This window comes from Gymnogyps californianus, chromosome 19 (genome assembly GCF_018139145.2).
Source record: "Gymnogyps californianus isolate 813 chromosome 19, ASM1813914v2, whole genome shotgun sequence".
Lineage (NCBI taxonomy): Eukaryota > Metazoa > Chordata > Aves > Accipitriformes > Cathartidae > Gymnogyps > Gymnogyps californianus.
In genome coordinates this window covers 13,036,143-13,055,366 of record NC_059489.1, presented here as the reverse complement: position 1 = coordinate 13,055,366, position 19,224 = coordinate 13,036,143, and the positions used below count along the sequence as shown (strand labels likewise).

Genomic DNA, 19,224 nt, shown 5'->3' with positions numbered 1-19,224 from the left:
TGCACTGAGCCCCGGCTACAAACTCTTCCAGCTGCATGCCCAAGAGCACCTCTCGTCTCCCAGTGCCTCCTGTCACAGGGTGACATCTCCATCTCCGGGCAGCCATGAGCAGTGTCTTGCCGTGTCACAGCTTCATGACGCAGGACAGCCCCGTCCCTCAGAGTGCCCTCTCCTGCTCCCTGGGGTTTCTGGGAGAATCCCTTTGCCTGAGACCAGTATATTGTGGTTATTGCTTTGCCCTCAAGGTCTTCTGTTTTCCACTAGTTTTGCTTCTTATCTTGGCCAGACTGGTTATCTTTACAAGCAACAAATTGCACAAGAAGCCTGAGTGGGCCACTGACCCACCTAAACTCTTCATATTGTCCTGTGCCGTCTTTCATCTGCATGTAAACCTGCTCTTCTAATAAAACTCCAGACTATAGGGGATAATGGATAATCAGTATAATATACAGTCTCTGTTAGCAAACAAATGGAAGCATCAGTATCGTCTTGGGAAAGTCTCAGAGACAAACATCCTCCCTTGTCTGTTCATGGTATCTGTCGGGATATTACTTTTAAATCTCTCTTGTGGCATGGCTGATGTTATCGCTTCAGCTTGAATTAGTTAACCAAACTCTGCATTAGTGTGTGTTATTTAAGTATTAACGGGCCAGATGGGGTGCATTTCCTCACAACCCTGAGGCAGTTCTGATTTTATAATGACTCTCCAAGCTGGGGCTGATTACTGCATGTGATCTTCACGAGCTGGAAAGATGAGGCATTCGGGGGAAATTAGACTGTAATTTAGCATTTATTATCAAAGGGTCGGGAGACCTGTTCCAGGAGACCCACTCGCTCCGGGAGCAGTACTCTGCTTCACACCCCTCCCCGGCCTGGCAGGGGTTCAGACGGACCGTGGCTTCCCAGATCACCGACAGTCGCTTGCAGGCAGCCCGTATCAGTGCCGGCACCGCACGCAGGAGGAGGGGGCTAAGGACGGCACCGGGACAGGCCACGTGCCTCATACAGAGCACACGGGCACGAGGAGCGCCGAAAGACAACACAGATAGGAGGCTGCAAACCCACTTGGGCTTTCCCTGGTCAGGAGGCAGGTTTTGATCTCTGTAGCCTCAGTTAGACCAGAGAGCAAGCCCTTGGCCTGTTATCGGGCACCTCTGATGGATGCTGCCCATTGCTACAACGGTGTCAAACGGCAGCGCGCTGTTGGATGTGCTCCTGACACCCTCCACAGCCACCGCACACGGGCACGGTCGGACAGCCTGCCTTGCGCGGAGCCGAGCCCCCTTTCAGAACGGATCCTCCTGCGTGCAAAGGGCATGAGCCATTTTCAGTCACTCCCTGTAGCGCTACATAAGTGATTTTGAGAAATACAGAGATGTTGTCTGCAGCATTAATGTCTCTGGGTGATTCCTGGTCCTCATCACAACCCAGGCGAAGCTCACTGCCTCTGTGCACCCGAAACATGCACCAATAGACCACAACTGTCACGCCAGATGACTTTGAGAAGCAAAGGATGGCTTTAACATCCAGAATTTCTGAGAGAGAGAACTATTCCAAACTTTTACAAGGTCACGTTGAAAATTTGAAACCAAGATCTTTCCCAGCTTAATCAAACACCCTATCTCTAAGACAAAAGATAGTTTCCCAAGGAAATCTGAATCACAGCGAGAATTAAGTTGGCAAAATGCGTGAGTCATTCACTTTAGAAGTACTACAGGGACTAAACTCTGGGATGTCCCTACTTCTCTGCCAACAAATCTGTTAGGGCAGGACCACTCTCACCCAAAACAAGGACCAAAACTGTAAAATAAAAGACATTTCCTCCTGAACCATGAACCAGTCTTTGAAATTCCTCCCCAACGTGAGCTGCCCAGACAACGTTGCAGCAAAGGACAGTCGTGTGCTTTTGCCAGCATGAACCTCAGATCAGATTCAGAATTTTTTATTTACTTCCTGTGAAATCTTCTTAAGATTGTTGAGATATTACAGGCAGTTTTGTCACTTTACAGAACTTTAGTGAATTCACAGCTCCAAATACTGGCCTGTGCACACAAAATCAAGCCAGCAAGGTTGGACAGAATTGCCAAGATTCATTTGATGAAAAATACCACACACCATCTTAGTTATTTCACCAACTAAAGAAACATTGGCTGGAAACCCCATGCCAGCTGGTCAGAGTGCTAAAAAAGCTTTTGTGGTCCCAAAGGTGTAAAAAAAATGTATTAAGCACAAAAAAAGGTATTTTCACACTTCCTAATTATTCACCCGAGCAGAAAATCATTGACACAGGGAGAAAACGATGCAGCAGTGGGGCAGGAATGCACAGACAGAGCACTCACCTTTTGGAAACTTCAACTTTTATTGGGAAGCAATTTAAGATCCAAACTGGTGTTTCCCTTCCTATGTGGCTACAGGGGGCAGAGCCAAGTGCTGTGAGTGAGCTTTAGGCTGCAGGACTGTAATGTGTAAAATGTGTGTGAACAAAGAGTTTGCCATTCAACGGAACAAACCTTTTATTTCATCCAGAAGTGGGGAAAACCAGGAAAAAATACCATGCTAATTTGAACTATTGTGTGAAGAGATGGGCATCAGAAGAAGGAGAAACAGTAAGTGAATTACAGATTTGAAGAAAGCCTGACAGAACAGATGTAAACAGCCATGGAGGTTTGGACAGGTCCCCACTCAACGTGCTTGCTTGGATCAGTGGAAAAGAAAGGGAAGAGCATTGGCACTAAGAATAAAGGGAGACAATGTTTGGAAAGCAAAGCACTGAGAAAGATAAGGTTTGCCTTTGGAAGTAAGGAAGAAAAGGGATATTGATGATTAGGATTGTTTATGTTGGGGTACTCTGGTTACAGTAAAATTTAGTGGTTCTTTTTGAAGCAAACAGAAAGCCGAGAGAACTCAGAGTGGCTTTAGAGAGCTCAAAAATAAACAGAGCTGTGGCCTGGATCATCTAGTATTTGTAAACAGGCCCTGAACAAGGCTCATATGGAAGAGGAGCTTGTAAGCCATGGGGAAATGGTGAAGAGGAGACTGGAGAATCACAGGGTAATTGGGTTCGGAGGAACCTTGGGAGGTCCAACCTCCTGCTCAAAGCTGGATCAGCTCCAAGGTCAAACCAGGGCGCTCAGGGCTTTACCCAGCCTGGTCCTGACAACCTCCGAGGAGAGGAACTGCGCAGCCCTGCCGGGTACCCGACCCAGCGCCTCACCGTCCTCCCGGGGAAGAGGCTTTCTTTCCACCCGGCTGGCACCTCCTGACACGCTGTGAGGAGCCCGGCTCCAGCCTCCTCGATGGCCTCCTCCTCGCACATACTGCAAAGCCACCAGGCCTCACCAGGCCCCCTCACCCACGGCCTGCCCGGCCTGGCCCGGGCCTGGCCCGGCCCCGCAGGCCCTGGCTGCGTCCCGGCAGGCCCCGGCAGGCCCCGGGCACGGCAGCTGGCCGCGGTAGGAGCTGCAGCGGGTTCAGGCCGGGCCCCGGCGCTGCCCTGCGGGCCCGCCACGGCCCCGGGGCTGCAGCGGCACCGCGGGAGGGCCCGGGCGAGGCCGGTGAAGGGCGGGTTGCTGGGCACGGCGGTTGCTAGGCACCCGCGTTGCTAAGCGCCCGCGAGGCGCCGCTGAGCACCGCCCCTCAGCGTCACTGCAGGCAGAGAAGTTCCGATTGGGTAAACCCAGTCAAGTGACAGCGGACGGTGGCCGAGCTGGGCCCGGGAGCGGCGCCTCAGGGGCGGGTCGGCTGGAGCGGCCTCTCGCTTCTCATTGGCTGAGGTGCATCACATGGCGAGGGGAGCCGCTGAAGCTGCTGCGCGCCTATTGGCGGCGGGTGGCGCGCGGCGGGGGCGGGGGGAGGCGCGCGGATGTGGGTCCTGGCGCGGGCGCTGTCGCCGTCGCCGGTCTTCGGCCTGGCGCGGCGGCTGGCGGCGGGCAGGGCCATGGCCGAGGGCTCCTCGGCGGCGCGGCCGGCGCGGCGGCCCAAGGACGTGCCGCGGCACGTGTGGGCCCGCGAGCGGCGGCGGAGCGCGGGCACGGGCCTGGCCGGGCCCAACACCGTCTACGTGCAGGTGGTGGCGGCCGGGAGCCGCGACGCGGGCGCCGCCGTCTACGTCTTCTCCGAGTTCAACCGGTGAGTGCGAGGCCGCGGGGAGGCCCCGCCGGGGCCGGGGCGCCCCGTCCAGGCCTGCCCTGACGCCCCTTCCCCTCAGGTATCTCTTCAACTGCGGCGAGGGCACGCAGCGGGCCATGCAGGAGCACAAGTAAGTGGGGGCAACCGGGGGGGCCGCCCCGGGGCCGCATCGGTGCCTGCTAACCCCCACCCACCCCCATCTCGCCCCTCAGGCTGAAGATCTCCCACCTGGACAGCATCTTCCTCAGCCGGGTGGCCTGGGCCAACGTCGGTGGGCTGCCAGGTGAGTGGGGGGGGGGCTGGCTGGGTGCCCCGGTGGCAGCCTGGCACTGGTTCCTCTTACAAGGTCCAGCCATAGGCAAGAGTTGTCTAGGCCGGAGGTGGTTGCTTTGCAAGCTGCCCGACGGGTGGTGCGTGGGGTCTTTTATGTAGCGGCGGAGAGAGGAGAAGCGCTGTCAGGGCGGCTGGGTTGCACGTGGGGCTCTGCGGTGCTTCCAGCTGCAATGTGGTCTCTGCAACAGTGCCTGTGAACACGTGGTGGAAGAGGCACTGCCTCCCCGCCATGCGTGGCTTTATCTTCCCAAAATCTTCTGGAGTAGAAGGCATTACCAGTGTTGCATTGCCGGGCAGGGAGCTGTTCATGAGTCAGACTAATTTGAGTTCAAAGGGACCTACAAAGGTTTCTGGCCCACCCCTGTCCTCAAAGCAGGGTGAGATTAGAACAAATTGTTTAGGATCTTGTCCATTAAAGTTCTGGAAATCTCCAACAAAGGAGGAGATGAACGATCTGTTCGAGTAACTTGCTCCAAATTGTGACTATCAAGATTTGTAGATATTTTCTTCATCTGCAGAGATAAGTGGCTTGTTGAAACTGCCACAAAGCTGAGGCAAAGTTGAATTTCGATCAGAGTTCAGTTCTGGCCTTCATGGAAAGGCCCAGCACTTCTGGGCGCTGAGAGGGATCTTTCTTGTGTGATCTACCAGCGGTTAGTGGGGCTGTGATAAAGCTGTTTCTCTGCTTTCTTTTAGGTATGATTCTCACGTTGAAGGCTATGGGGCTTCAAAGATGTGTTTTCCTAGGGCCACCAAAGCTGGTAAGTCGGGGAAGCTGGCAGAAGGCAGAGCAAACCCTTCAAATGTCAAAGCTTACCTTGGAATTGGGAGAGCTGGTATCAAAGGAGTGAATCATCGTACAGGTGTAAAATGCTGGTCTGAGTTAGTGTCAGCTTGAGGGTTCTGTCAGAAGGGCTGGCTTTAAAAAGCAAATCTCTCCAGTTACGCACAGGACAGCATCAGACTTCTGCTCCTTAAAACTGTCTTGTCAGCTAATATTCTGGTAAATCATGTTTTGGAAAAAGGGCATCCTTTGTTCTCCTGTCTGCTCCCTCCCCATTTTCTTTTAATAGAAACTTGGTCTCTGATCTCGTGCTTAATGCGATCCTTGTCAGCCTAATGCCATGTCTAGGCTGAAAATGTCGAATCCTCAGCATTGTTTTATTTCCTTGCGATATCTGCTGACTAATTATATTGATGGAGGGGGTGGAAAGAGTGGTTCTTTATTTTCCTTTCTCTTTCTAAATGAGTAATGCCCACCGGAGGTGGGACACCTGCCCAGTGCTTTCTGGCTGGCTGTGTGCTGCCCGGTTTTTGCCTGACTGGGCTTTGAGCCTTTGACCTCACTGGAAGTAACTGTAACTCCTGAAAGTGGTGCTTGTAATTGCACTGCTTGGGCGCTGCCTGCTGATACACTGTCTCTTTTCCAGCAAAACTACTTGAAAGCGATTCGACTCTTTCCTGGGCCCCTAAAAAGGATGGATTTAGGTATGTAGGTCAGTGCTGTGTAGCGAATATGAACCTGTAACTTCTTTTTGTTTCAGCGGTAGCCAAGGTTGCGTTGAACAGTAACAACCTTAGAATAAATGCCTCTGGTTTAGATCCACTCAGAGAAAGTTTTAACCGTTTGTTTTGATCTGATACACTGTTCAAATCCATCACAAGAACTGACTGGAAGAAAAACAGTGTTTCCAGCTCTGTTTTTGGTGGGCCGCTGCCAGTCTGCCTGACTGGTAGACAGCATTTGGTTGTAAAGCACTGTAAAGGCAATTTGCTTCCAGAGTCTGCCAGTGAACTTGCTTACTGTGGTATCATGGACTACTTTTTGTGGACGATGGAATTCTAAGAGCTTTAATTATTCATTGATCTTTGCAGTTGGGCAGAGAAGGGGAAGGGGGACGTTAGCAGGTTTTGTTTAAGAAAGAAAAGAGATATTTTCCTGATTTAAATTCTTGTAGAGTATTAATCTCTTCTTATGAACTTGTTAATGCCGGGTTCTGATCTCTTTCCAGCTGTGCAGCTGCACACAGAGCCTGAGTATAAGGACGAGACGATGACAGTCTACCAAATACCTCTTACAGGTGAGCATGTGACACTGTAGTCAGACAGGAGAAGCCCTTGTTCAGTAAAGATGCTTAAGGTGGTTAAAGGAGCGGCTTCTGTTTGCCAGCCTGAGTAAGGAGAGGTTTATTAATTTGCATGTTTTTCTCAGGAGAAGGATCTCTTTCAAAGAAACAAGACCTGCTGAGTCAGGGCCTTGGTTTGTTCCTTTAGGTGTGGGTGTATAGAACGACATGTGAAACATCACTGGATTTGGCTTTCTTAGCCAGCTGAGTTTTCTTGCTGCTGGAAACTGTGATACTTAGAGTACAGGCACAGACTTGACGGAGTTTAGCAGTTTTGAGAGAATCCGAAGGACATGGATGACGGATGGCTCCTGAAATAAGTGACTAGGGTATGCAAGCGCAAGTCAGACTGAAGGGAAGAGCTCTGTATTCTGATGCAGTTTAAACATGACTGTCATGGAAGAGGGAATGCTACTCACGCTTTTCTTATCTGTCCCTTTTGATTGAGTGATCTTTGTCTGGTGTTATTGGATTTGGGACAGGAAAACCACTAGCTGCTGAAAGTACGTTGCCTCAGAGTCCTGGAGCATCAGCCCAAGGTGGAAATAGCCCTAAAGGGGACACAGGGCCTGGATCCCCAAGAGCTGCACAGCAAAGCTTGGAGGAGGCCAAGGAAAAAGAAAGCCCAAAGAAAACAGGTGAAAAAAATGGAATGACCTTTTTAATGTTAATGAAATAATGCCAAGTTAAGTATATGCGTTTGTCCTCCGAGCCATTTGCTCTCTGGAAGTGAGGTCAGTAGCGAAGCTCAGCTGGAGGATTACATGGAGCAGAATGAGTTCTGGTACTTTGGAAGTTGATGCAGAACTAATAAGGCTTAGAAATTGGATGTGATTCCTACTTCGGGTGTGATTAGTCCCTGTAGTAGTTTGCCCTTGTCTGGAGTGGGTGCTCCAGCCTTTGTTATTTAATTACAAATGGATGTCGGTGTTGATTATTTTTCAGTCTTGGGTTTTATTTTGGTTTCTTGTAGCTGAAACTGTGGGCTCTCTGGCCTTACGTGCTTGTAACGTTTTGCTGCTGGGCTCCAAGTTGGCTGGATGATGTTGTTCCTGTTAATGCTTTAGCAAACATTGACATGTGTTGGCTTTAACAAAAATGATAGTGATGGTTCTGAGTAGTTTTGCTTTCTTTTACAGGTGGCGAACAGAAGTTTGCAAGCAGGCGTCCTGATCTGGTGATGGCTTTTCTTTGTAAAGTAAGCTTGGACACAAAGATCTCTAAATCAGTGTAGAATGGAATATAGAATAGAGTATTTCAGTTGGAAGGGACCTACAACAATCATCTAGTCCAACTGCCTGACCACTTCAGGGCTGACCAAAAGTTAAAGCATGTTATTAAGGGCATTGTCCAAATGCCTCTTAAACACTGACAGGCACTGGGCATCAGCCACCTCTCTAGGAAGCCTGTTCCAGTGTTTGACCACCCTCTCGGTAAAGAAATGCTGCCTAATGTCCTTAGGACATTTCATCTCGCTAAAAAGATTTAACTGGAGATAGCATTTTCAAGCAGGACTTTGAAGCTATTTTGTGATTCTACTCAAAGGTCAGAGTAACTGTAGCATGAGTAGGAATGTGTAAAAACTAGAGACTTTTTTTAGAAGTGTTCTTTATAGAGCAGCCAGTTAAGAGTATACAGGTTCCATTCTTGCTTAATGCTTAGAGTAGGGAAGTCTGTCCTGCTTACTTGGCTAAAGAAGGGAGCAAGAAGCAGCAGCGTGATCTTGGAAACCAGAAACTCTAGTAAAAGCTTTTTGGGGATAAATTAGACTAGTGGCTGTGGAATTGCAAAGAAAAAAAAAAAATTCCCTTGGCTCGTGGAGAAACACTTAAACTGGAAATATGTGGATCTTGTTTCCTGGCCCTCTTTATTTGGCTGATAATTCTCTTTTATTTAACTCTTTTCAGATTCACCCAAAGAAGGGAAAATTCCTAGCAGCTAAAGCACAGGAGATGGGCCTGCCAGTGTGAGTACAAGATCCCAGCCTGGGGGATGGGGCAGCACCAGGCATGTTGATGTTGGCAAGCTAAATACTTCTGTGGCCTTGTTTTCAGGGGAACTCCAGCCATTCTTCCCATAATTACAGCTCTCAAAAATGGGGAGAGCATCACTTTTGAAGGCAGAGAGGTAAGACGTATCTGTGCTTTCTTCTGTGGCTTTGCCATCCTCCCTCCTTCACAGGGCTCCCAGGGTGACAATCTTTTTGTGCAGAATGTTTTGCCTACCAATAAGTACTGGGACATGTTTTGTGGGTTTTCTTTTTGTTTTGTTTTGTTTGGTTGTTTTTTTACACCCATTCTTGAGGCAAGGGTGGATGATGGTTGTCTGCCTATTCCCTCTCATCCCTGCTAAGAGGTTGGCGTGGGTTTTGCTGTGTTTGAGCTTTGAGTGGCTACTTTCGGTTAGCGACTGGTCCCTGTTCCAGCCCCAAGTTGTTGCTGAACGTGGCTCCTGTGGGGGGCACGTCTGGGGCCGTTGCAGGGGTGTGATTAGGGAAGTACGCTCTGAAATGAATTCATTTGTGAGTATGGCTGTATGTCTGCTATTTGTCAGAGCTGCTTCATCTCCCCTTCCCAAAGCTGATACAGGTCTAGGAGTGAACTAGTGGAGTTAATCCCTGCATGTTTTAAATCTGGGGTTTGAATGCCTGTGTAGCTATCACTCCCTCCTTCCTCTCTTTGCACCTCTTAGACCAAAAGAAGTTCAATGGTTCCTGTATGCAGGGTCTTAATCTCTCAAACACTAGTCTGAAGTGAGAGGCAGAGCTAGCTCTGGCGATGTCCCACATGATCTGTAAGCGAAGATCCTAACCTGGTAGATAGGATTGACACATCTTTGTGTCATAAGAATTTCACAAAGCCTTTTTTTGTTAAGCATGCTTTTGCTACCATCTGAATCTGCTGTGGGAACCTAGAAGCTGCTAAAATTCCCTTCCTTACCTTAGGTTGTGGTTTGCTCTGAGACCAGGGCTGGGGTTTGTTGTTACACAACAAAGTGCAAACTTGTGTAATGAGAGCAGAAAGGGAACAAGAACTGCACAGGCTGGATTTGCTGAGCATTGAGAGCGCCGGCTTGGAGCTGCCTGCTGGGGGCTGGCTGATAGAACAGCTGCCGAAAGAGTCAGACACAATAACGCGAGAAGGGCTGCGTGTATAGCTTGATCGTGGTGTGATCTTTGTGTATCTGCCTGCAGCTTTTTCCTGAAGAACTGTGCACCCCTACTGATCCTGGCCCAGTGTTCATTGTGCTGGAGTGTCCTCATGAGGGCTTTGTGGATGCCGTCTGTGAAAACGAGACCTTCCGAAGGTAGCAGGGCTGGGTGACCTGGAGTGTGTGGGGGAAGACGTCTGTGCTGAGCTTTGCCAAGGAGAAGTTCTTGTTCTATTCTAGATGTGTTGGTTCTGGTGGCTGATGTCTGAGCTGTTTGGCTCTGTTAAGGAGCTAGAGATGCAAGAAAGGACTGCTAGTGCATTTTGAGCCTTTTAGGAACAGCAGGCCTGCGCAGGACCTGTGGGGTTCTGTAACTGTCACAGGCCTGACTTCCCTCAGGGGCCTCCAGAGAAGGAAACGTGCCCTGGTGTCCTGCTGGGGAGCAATGTAGAGACTGCCGCTTCCCTGTGCGGTGGAAGCCTGGACTGCATGGAACGTCTCTGTAGGCCTTGTGCAGAAGCATGTTAGGCTTCTGAAAGGCTTTGCAGATGTTGTTGCTCTTGGAGGAGAGGGACTGCCCTGGAGGGGAGGGTGGAGGTGTCAACAAATGGCGGGCTTGAGCCTCGTGGAGCCTTGTGCCTGCTGCGATGTGGAGCCTAGAGCTCCTGGGCTGTGCTTTTAGGATCTGTGCTCTGCCTGCTTCGGGGGGGGGCATCTCTGGTAGCACCGAGACGGGAGAGGGGAAGGGAGGCCAAGGTGATGGAGGACTGAAGCGCAGGTATTCTTTCTGTATTTGAATGTGCCCCAGGTACCAGGAAGGACTTCCTGAGAACCAGGTGGCCTTGGTTATTCACATGACTCCAGAGTCGGTGCTTCAAGACAGCCGCTACCAGCAATGGCTGGAAAGGTATGCGATCTTCTGATTACTTGGTTTCATGTCACCGTTGGGCAGCAGCGTGTTCTTATGGTGCAAATGTTTTTCCCAGATGTTGTTGTTTAACCACAGCCAGCAGCTAAGCACCACACAGCTGCTCACCACTCCCTCTCCCAGTTGGATGGGGAGGAGGATTGGGAAAAAAAAGTAAAACTCGTGGGTTGAGATAAGAGCAGTTTAATACTAAAGTAAGAGAAAATGTAATACTAACAATAATAATAATAAAAATATGATAATAATGAAAAGCAATATAACAAAAGAGAAATAAAACCCAAGACAAGACAAGTGATACACAATGCAATTGCTCATCACCCGCTGACCGATGCCCGAGCAGCGATCTGCCCCTCCCAGCCAACTCCCCACCATTTATATACTGGGCATGGCGTCCTGTCGTCTGGAATATCCCTTTGGCTAGTTCAGGTCAGGTGCCCCGGCTCTGCTCCCTCCCAGCTTCTTGCACACCTGCTTGCTGGCAGAGCATGGGAAACTGAAAATCCTTAACTTAGGATAAGTGCTACTTAGCAACAACTAAAACATCAGCATGTTATCAACATTATTCTCACACTAAATCCAAAACACAGTACTGTACCATCTACTAAGAAGAAAATTAACTCCATCCCAGCAGAAACCAGGACACCAGAGTAGAAATAGCTGTGGGCTGACAGCAGGGCTCTGCTGGCTCAGATAGGATTTTAGCTAATGGCTCAGGTGTGCACATATGCCCAACTCTAACGTGGGGCTGAAGCTGTTGTGCATTTTATTGTCCTTTTACAGATTTGGACCTGGAACTCAGCACTTGGTGCTCAACGAAAACTCCTCCGCGGTGCACAACCCACGCAGCTACAAGATCCAAACTCAGCTGAACCTCATCCACCCAGAGATCTTCCCTCTGCTCACCACCTACCAGAGCAAGGTAGGCCAGGCCCTGCTTGCCTGTGTACCTCATGCCCCAAAGCAAAGAATGTGTTTAACATCACTCTTCTCACTGTAGGAAGAAGAGGCTGTGTGTAGCGTGCCCATTGTGCGAGGAGAGTGCCTCTTGAAATACCACTTCAGACCGCAACAGGAGTGGCAGAGGTTGGTGGGAATCTTTGACTTACCAGTTTTTGGGTGTTGGCTTGAAGCAGCTTTTCAGTGTGAGTCTGTGCTGAGGGAGGACGGTGTGTTGGCATCCTTTGCAGATTCTTACTGGCGGCCGTGCTGGGGTAGCTGCCAAGCTATCAACTGTGTCTTGAGGGCCCTGAAAGTCTCAGTCAAGGTGTACGATGCAGATGAGTGAACCACTGAAAACACCACCTGGCCAGTGGTTTGGAGTGGTGTTTCTGTCCCTCGCTCTTGTAGCCTCATGTGCTCCTCTGTCCTTTGCTTTGATCTCATGTGCTGTGCACCCAGCCATGGCTGTGGCAGAGCAGATGGCGGCAGGGAGGGACTTTCTGGGGGACCCAGTGAAAGTCTTACCAGGCTTTCTCGGTCTTCAAATGGTGTCAGAGCGGAAAGCCCCAGGTGGTTAAACAGTTGCAGACTTCTCCACTGGTGCTTGCTTTGTGGGCAAGTAGGTGAAGCTGCTCAATGAGGATCTTAAGGGCAGGGTACCATGGGGTGCAAGGGGATGCCAGCTGCCGTGGCTCGAATTTCTGGCTCTGTTGGGCAGAATAGGAGGACCCAGATGTCAAGAAGAGTTTAACTTTCTCTGCTTAAGGTGTCTGAAGGCCTGTAGTGCTGCACGTGCTCTGATGCAGGACCAGGACACCGGTCCCTGATGCTTTTGAGTGGTGCCTGGAGCCCTTCTGGGTGGTGGTTCCTCTTCCGGGAGTCTCCGTGCTGCCTTGCAGTGCCCTCTAGTGTCTGGCAGCTCTCTGGGTCTGGGCAGCGCAGGGGAGCGTGGTGCTGTTCCAGGAGCTTCTCCAGTTTGGTGGAATGATTATTTCTGTGGCATGGCTCAGCCCAACCAGGCCTTTTTGGCGCACACCACAGTCATGGATGTATCTTCCCCCGCCCCTCAAAATGGAACTTGAAAGGAGCATTTGACCCGCTGTTGTAAGGCTGTTTTGGCAGAGTAATTTGCTGTGCCAAAACACAGCACAGTAATTTGCCAACTACTGAAAAGAGCTGTCTTTTCAGTTCCTACCCTGCCCCATCCTGATACATGGCCTGTTCTTTCAGGGATGCTGTGACTGTCTGTGATCACGACGCATTTGTTAGTGAAGCCTTGGATCTCCCTGACTTCCAGACTCGTGTGAAGGAGTGCAAAGAGAGCCTGTCTGCTGTACCAGGTAAGGATCAGCAACTTCTCTTGCATCAGTGTAATGGGAAGTAGGAGGTCTTGGTGACCCACTGCTTTAGAGCCCAGACAAAGCTGTGAACATGCAGTTTTCCTGCTGCCTGAGAGGTGCTCTTAAGTCTTCCTGGAGCTGTGCAGAGGCCAGGCTTAGCGCAAACTGAGTTAGCTCATTTCAGTTGGATTTACACAGTCTTGTGCTTCCGTTTTTTTTAAAGCTGCTAGGTTTGGGGATTGAGCACTGTTGGGGGCAATTAGAGACAAAACGCCCGTGTGTTATTTCTCTGAGCTGACCAGAGCTCTGCTCGTGTTGAATGCTGTGATAGCAGCCACAGTGCGAGTCCCTATGTCTGGGAGAAGTCTTGCTCTAGTACCAGCTCCCTGTGGGGCACTCTCCTCTGAATTTCAGTTGTCCTGTTGGCAGTGAGGCTTTCATGGTACGACACAGCACCGCTCACTCACTGTCTGGATCCTGATTCCGGGGAGAGTCAGGGCACCATAGAACAGGAGTCGGGTCCCTTTTGAACTGCCAGCTCTGTCATGGGTAATGAGCAAGAGTCCTTGTTTGCCCGCCTTTGGATATGCAGTTATGCACTGTGATGTGTTTTCTTGGTGGTGCTTGTTCTGTCTTCCCTTGTAAACCTTGCTGCTGTAGGAAAGCCAGAGGCTGAGGGAGGCAAAAATGAACATACTGGACATGTAGACTCTGGAGTTGAACTAAATGGTGTCTGACTGGGCAGTATGTGGATAACACTTACTTACAAATCCTTGTTGTCTGTTTTCTCCAGGAAATGTGGGTGCTTATCCTGAAATTGTGTTCTTGGGAACGGGATCTGCAATTCCAATGAAAATCCGAAATGTCAGTTCCACGCTGGTAAATACCAGGTAAGTGTCATGCATTCTGCTTGGAGAGGCTCAGTGTCTCAAGCGGGTGTTTCCCAAGGGCTGTTTTGACCAGTGTGTTGATGACACGGGGAGAGTGCCACTATTGTGGCATCTGTAGGACTTCAGTTTGAGGCACCTGTCTCTGTGGGTGGGGAAGACTTGAGAGCCACCTGTAAAGCCAAACATTTAATGTCTTCATTCATTTTACCATCTGCCCCACGGGTGTGTTCAGCATCAACACAAGACCAGAATGAGCTCTGCAGACAGAACAGTCTTTCTAAAGCCTTGGCTAGTAGGACTGGAGTAGCATTTAGAGGTGTAGAGCACTGAGAGCTCTCTGCCTTCCAACCCAAAAGACCTCCCTCCCTGAATGGGCCCTGGTCAGAGCTCATACAGTGGCTGCTAAATGTCTTTGTCACTCGTCTTGCCAGCTCTACCCGATCCCTGCTCTTGGACTGTGGAGAAGGAACGTTTGGACAGCTCTGTCGCCACTATGGAGAGCAAGTTGACCAAGTGCTGTGTAACATAGTAGCTGTGTTTGTGTCTCACATGCATACTGATCATCATTCGGTAGGTTGAGTGTGTTGGAGGGAGAAGGGGTTCTGTGCAGACGTGCTCTGCTGTTTGGGATTCAGACGTAGCTGCAGCTGATGAATGTAGGCTGCCCTGCTGTTGGGGCTGCACTTCCCCTCTGCATTCCCCAGGCACTACTGAATCTGTCTGTGTTTCTAATCTCATCTCCCTTCCTGTTAGGGGTCCCTGCAGACTTGCTGGGATCAGCCAGAGTTGTATTTTTTTAGCAGTGTCCAACCCAGCTTCCTTCAGTGCTTTGCAATAAATAGTCACAGAAGGACCAGTTGGTCTGTTCTAGATTGGGCCTGATCAGGGCAGGCTGTTTGCTGGTCTGCTGTCTTGTGTCTGGAAACCACACTGGGTCTGAGATGTTGGGTAGAGACTTTCTGCTCTCCACTCTTCTTTTGGGAGCAGACACAGCAGCACTGGGCAGGGCTGAGGGGCTTGTGTTGTGGGCTGCTGGCCACCAGCTTGGGGCATAAGCAGTGACAGCATTACAGCAGCTCAGCAAGTTGCAGTTACTGGAAAAGCAGTAATCGTATATTTCTGACTATAGGTTTTCCAAAAACTGCAGCTTGCTGAGCTGCGGTAGCACTGTTGCCACTTACACCTCAGATATTTCTGACTACAGCTTGCTGTCTTGTTTATTCCCTTTGCAGGGGTTGTTGAACATCCTGATGGAGAGGCGGAGAGCTTTTGTAAGTAGTAGTGTTGTTTCACCGCTCCTGAACTTGCCTTGCAGTGAGGGGAGGGGAACTTCTGAGTAGTGGAAAAGCACCATGATTTCCCTAGGTATTTCTTCTCTCTGATTTGGTGTATACCTAGTACTGATTTTTTTCTCCCTGCCTTTGCTTTTCCAGGCAGCCCTGGGTCAGGCTTTCAGCCCTCTGTTTCTGGTAGCACCTGAACAGATCATGCCTTGGCTACACGAGTACCACAACCACTGTGAAGAGATTCTTGGAGACATCAAGTGAGTGTTCTGTGTGGTATGTGGAGAAACGTCCTTGCTGGGTCCTTATTCAAGGCAAACTACTGTCATCCATTCCCCCCACCCCTTTGTTGAAGGTGATGGAGTGCTTCCACTGTGTGTAGAATTGGGATGTGCAGTTTGCAAAGGGGAGGATAGGGTTTGTTACTCAGTTGTGCTACTTAATAGAGGCTTACATGCAGGCTTTCCTTTTCCTTAGGAAAGAGAGTTGGGCAAGTGAAAAAAGATTCCTGGAAGAGGGAGTATTTGACAGTGGGGAAGAAGCGGTTGGATGGGTTACTGGGGCACTGGATAGTGAAAGCAAGGGGAAAAACTGATGGGTGCACAAAAACGTCTTGTTTGTAAGGTGCTGAACTGAGAAGGAGAAATAGGAGAAATAGGCTGCTTACAGAGAAGATCAGGTTTTACTTTGTACCTGTCCTTAGTTCTCTCTTCTCCCCTCCCTCACAGAATGATTACTTCCCAGTCTCTTGTGAAAGGCTGTGAGAACATCAAACCTAAAGCCAAATGGTTTGTCAGTTCTCTGTTAGAGAACTACGACTTGGCTGAGGTAAGCTCACGAGCTGGCAGGGTCAGTTGCTGTGAGGGGCAAGAGGGAACCTGAGGTCTAACGCTTGTATCCTTGTTCAGTTTCAGACTTGTGAAGTCCAGCACTGTAAAAATGCTTTTGCATGTTCAATGATCCACAAATCTGGCTGGAAAGTAGTCTATTCTGGTGACACAATGCCCTGCATGGCCTTAGTACAAATGGGTAGGTGACAAAAACCCTCTGCTTGAAGAATCTCTTGGAGAAAGGTCTCGAACTGTTAGTATCCAAAGCGGGCACCCCCAAACCCTTGGTGGTATGCCTGCAACACAACGAGGGGCTAAGGGGGGGAAATGAGAGTTCATGTAGGCGGTTGAACTAGTCTATATTCAACTGAAGATTGGATATATGATTATTTACACAGGTAAAAATGCTACCCTGCTGATCCATGAAGCAACATTGGAAGATGGCATGGAAAAAGAAGCTATAGAGAAGACACACAGGTGGGGTGTGTTCCGCTGTCGATCGCTATTAGGAAGGCAAAGATGCTGAGCTGGGTTTTGTCCTTGGAGCTGGTGGTGAAGGGCCCAAGTCCTGTAGATGGTTCTGGTGTGCGTAGAGTTCTTCAGCACTAAAAATGGTGTGTTGCTCATTGCACTGGCTCTGTAACCCTCACAGCTGCTCTGAACATCCCCAAAGAGAAAAGGGGAAAGCTTTTAAGTAGATGGTAGTAACTCTACAAATAGACTAGCCCAAAGGAAAGGCCCTCTGCTTGATTACATTTTAGGACTAAGCTTAGAAGGTAGAAGAGTCATCTTACCCCTGCAGCTAACCACGCAATTCAAACTGAGTGCTGCAGCCAGTGATACAGAGTGCTGCCCCCAGCAAAAGCGGGGAGACCTGGGAGCAGCTTCTCAGAATTACGTGTGAGTTACACTGCAAGAGAGCTGGACTTGCTGGCACCCCTGGGACAGGTATTTGAATAAGCCCCTGTCCCCAGTTTGTGGAGCTCTTAAATGCAGAGCTCCAAGTCATGACAGCTGCTTTCCTGCACTCCGAGTTGTTTGGAAGTCAGAGACTTGCCACCAGTGCAGGTTGTCAGAAGAAGAGCCTGGGCATGCCAGCAAAGAGCAGGGACACCTTGTGCTGAGCAAGTGTTAGGTAGTACCTGGTGTTGGCTGTTGGTGTGATGTGAGCTTAGATGCAAAGCAGCCCGCCCTGCCACCTTGCAGGGGCAGTACTAGCCAACCTGTGTGTGACCAGGGCACGCGGCGCCGTGTTCCTGTTCCTTTTGCAGCACAACCTCCCAGGCGATTCAGACTGGGATGAAGATGAATGCAGAATTCATCATGCTCAATCACTTCAGTCAGAGATACGCCAAGATCCCGCTGTTCAGTGAAGACTTCAGTGAGAAGGTTGGAATTGCATTCGATCACATGAGGGTAAGTGGGGAGCTTTGAGCCAGGCGGTGGGAAAGGTTTCTGTGTTATTTTGGGATGGCTGCTTGTGAATTAAATTCTCCACTTGTAATATATCGATACACTATCTCCTTCTGAAGAGTAGTCTCCTCTGAAACAGCTCCTTTTACTGCTGGCAGCAGACCTCACTAACGTGAGGAAACGGTGGCACAGAGCGAGACAGGTACTGATGGCTCTTGAGAACAGAAGTCTGCTCTTAACATACTGGGTTCTTGCCTCCTGTCACCTCTATTCTGTGCATGCTACTCCCAGCTGAAAACCAAATTTTGCTTCCATTCCTACTCCCTTCTCAGTTGGTGTGCTGCTTTAATGGCTCTCTGCAAAAGATGTCCAGGAGCCAAAAGGTGCTGCCATTGGATTGAACGCAGTCGTAGCAGTGAGAATAGCTCACTAATCAATCAAAACTTGTACAGTGTCCACATCATTTCTTGTGAAGAAAATGTAAATAACTTGGCATATGGATCTGTGGACTGACTGCTGTCATCATCTTCAGATGATGACAGCAGCCCGCTAGTGTCAACACGGCTGAAAATCGTCAGCGTGGTTAGGGCTGCCCGGTGCTGGGTGCTGCACAGAGGAGGAGGCGGTGTGCTGCCATCTGAACAGGCGAAAGACGGGGAGGGAGGAAGGAAAACAAAAAGCAATTCTCACACAGGTGCTCCTGTACTTGATGCATTTCAGGTACGTTTTGGTGACTTTGCGACCATCCCGAAGCTGATCCCGCCTCTGAAGGCTTTGTTTGCGGATGACATAGTAGAAATGGAGGAGCGGAAGGAAAAACGGGAGATGCGGCTTCTGAAGGAGACCGCTATAGTCTTGGACAAACTGGCTGGTGGTGAGAACAAGGAAGCACCATGCCAGAAACGGAAACAAGCCAAGAACCATCAGGAACTGCCAAACAAGAAGCTTAAAACAGTAAACTGAAAGAAAAAGATGGAGAATGCTCTGCTCTGTAAGAGGTGCCTTGCTCTCTGCAGGCCTCGGGAGTGCCCAGTGCCGCAGGCACCATGGAAAAAGGGGCTGGCCTCAGCGTCTGGGTTTGCTTGGTCATCGGTAGATCTCCGTGGGCTGAAGCTACCGAGCATGCTGTTAGCGGCACGAGTCCTTGCGGCGACGGTATCTGCCCCCACAGTTCCTGTTCCTGGGTCTCACCAGTCCATGTGTCATTTTTCTTTTAGCCAAAAGTTCTTCTCTCTGAACTGTTTTAATTTTTGGTTTTATGCTACAAGCTATTGATAGTGTAACAGCAGCAGTTGTGACCTTTGCAAGAGATCAGGTTTGAGAAGCCCTTGAGGGGCCGTGGATTCGCCAGAATCAGGCGGGCAGGTCTCTGGGTTATGAGGAATGTAACTAGGTATCAGAACCCAGATCATAGGAGGAAATTTCACAATAAAATGGGACCCAATTAATTTTTAGGTTAAGTTAGGGATGTGAATGCTGCTGTGTTCCCATTTTATTTTGGTTTTCTCAGCAGATTTTTTTCATAAGATCAGTTTTCCAAAACCGTTATTTAGAATCTGAATAAACCACTCGACATCATACAGGAGGCTGTGTTTTGTCTGGATCGCTAATGAGGACTTAGTGAGGGAAAACAAATACCTGAATTGCTCCAGAGAATGACCTCGGCTGGCTGTTTCTGCATTACAGCATTGGTGTAAAGACCAAGATCTCACCCTGATGCTGTTCTGGCTATGTTTTGTGCCAGCAAAATCATATCTGCCTCCGTTACCCTACAGACAGGAGCTGTACTTGTCAGTTGGAGCTACTGGGGGTAGCTTTTGAATGGCTCTGGAACAGACAACTGAGAGTTTTCTTGAGCAGATTC

The 19,224-nt window shown here is 49.6% G+C and overlaps 1 protein-coding gene across 1 annotated transcript; it reads left to right on the top strand.

Annotated features, from left to right (window-relative positions):
- The first annotated feature begins 3,928 nt into the window (after positions 1–3,928).
- ELAC2 (elaC ribonuclease Z 2) lies at positions 3,929–18,940 on the top strand. Its single transcript, XM_050908568.1, has 24 exons — positions 3,929–4,128; positions 4,208–4,258; positions 4,341–4,411; positions 5,158–5,222; positions 5,892–5,949; positions 6,474–6,542; positions 7,070–7,225; positions 7,727–7,785; positions 8,495–8,553; positions 8,642–8,714; positions 9,781–9,893; positions 10,546–10,644; positions 11,446–11,584; positions 11,663–11,748; positions 12,835–12,944; positions 13,738–13,834; positions 14,266–14,404; positions 15,067–15,105; positions 15,268–15,377; positions 15,846–15,945; positions 16,026–16,146; positions 16,346–16,424; positions 17,219–17,363; positions 18,081–18,940. The coding sequence occupies exons 1-24, from the start codon at positions 3,938–3,940 to the stop codon at positions 18,321–18,323; spliced, it is 2,472 nt and encodes an 823-aa protein (XP_050764525.1). The 5' UTR covers positions 3,929–3,937; the 3' UTR covers positions 18,324–18,940.
- The last annotated feature ends 284 nt before the right edge of the window (positions 18,941–19,224 follow it).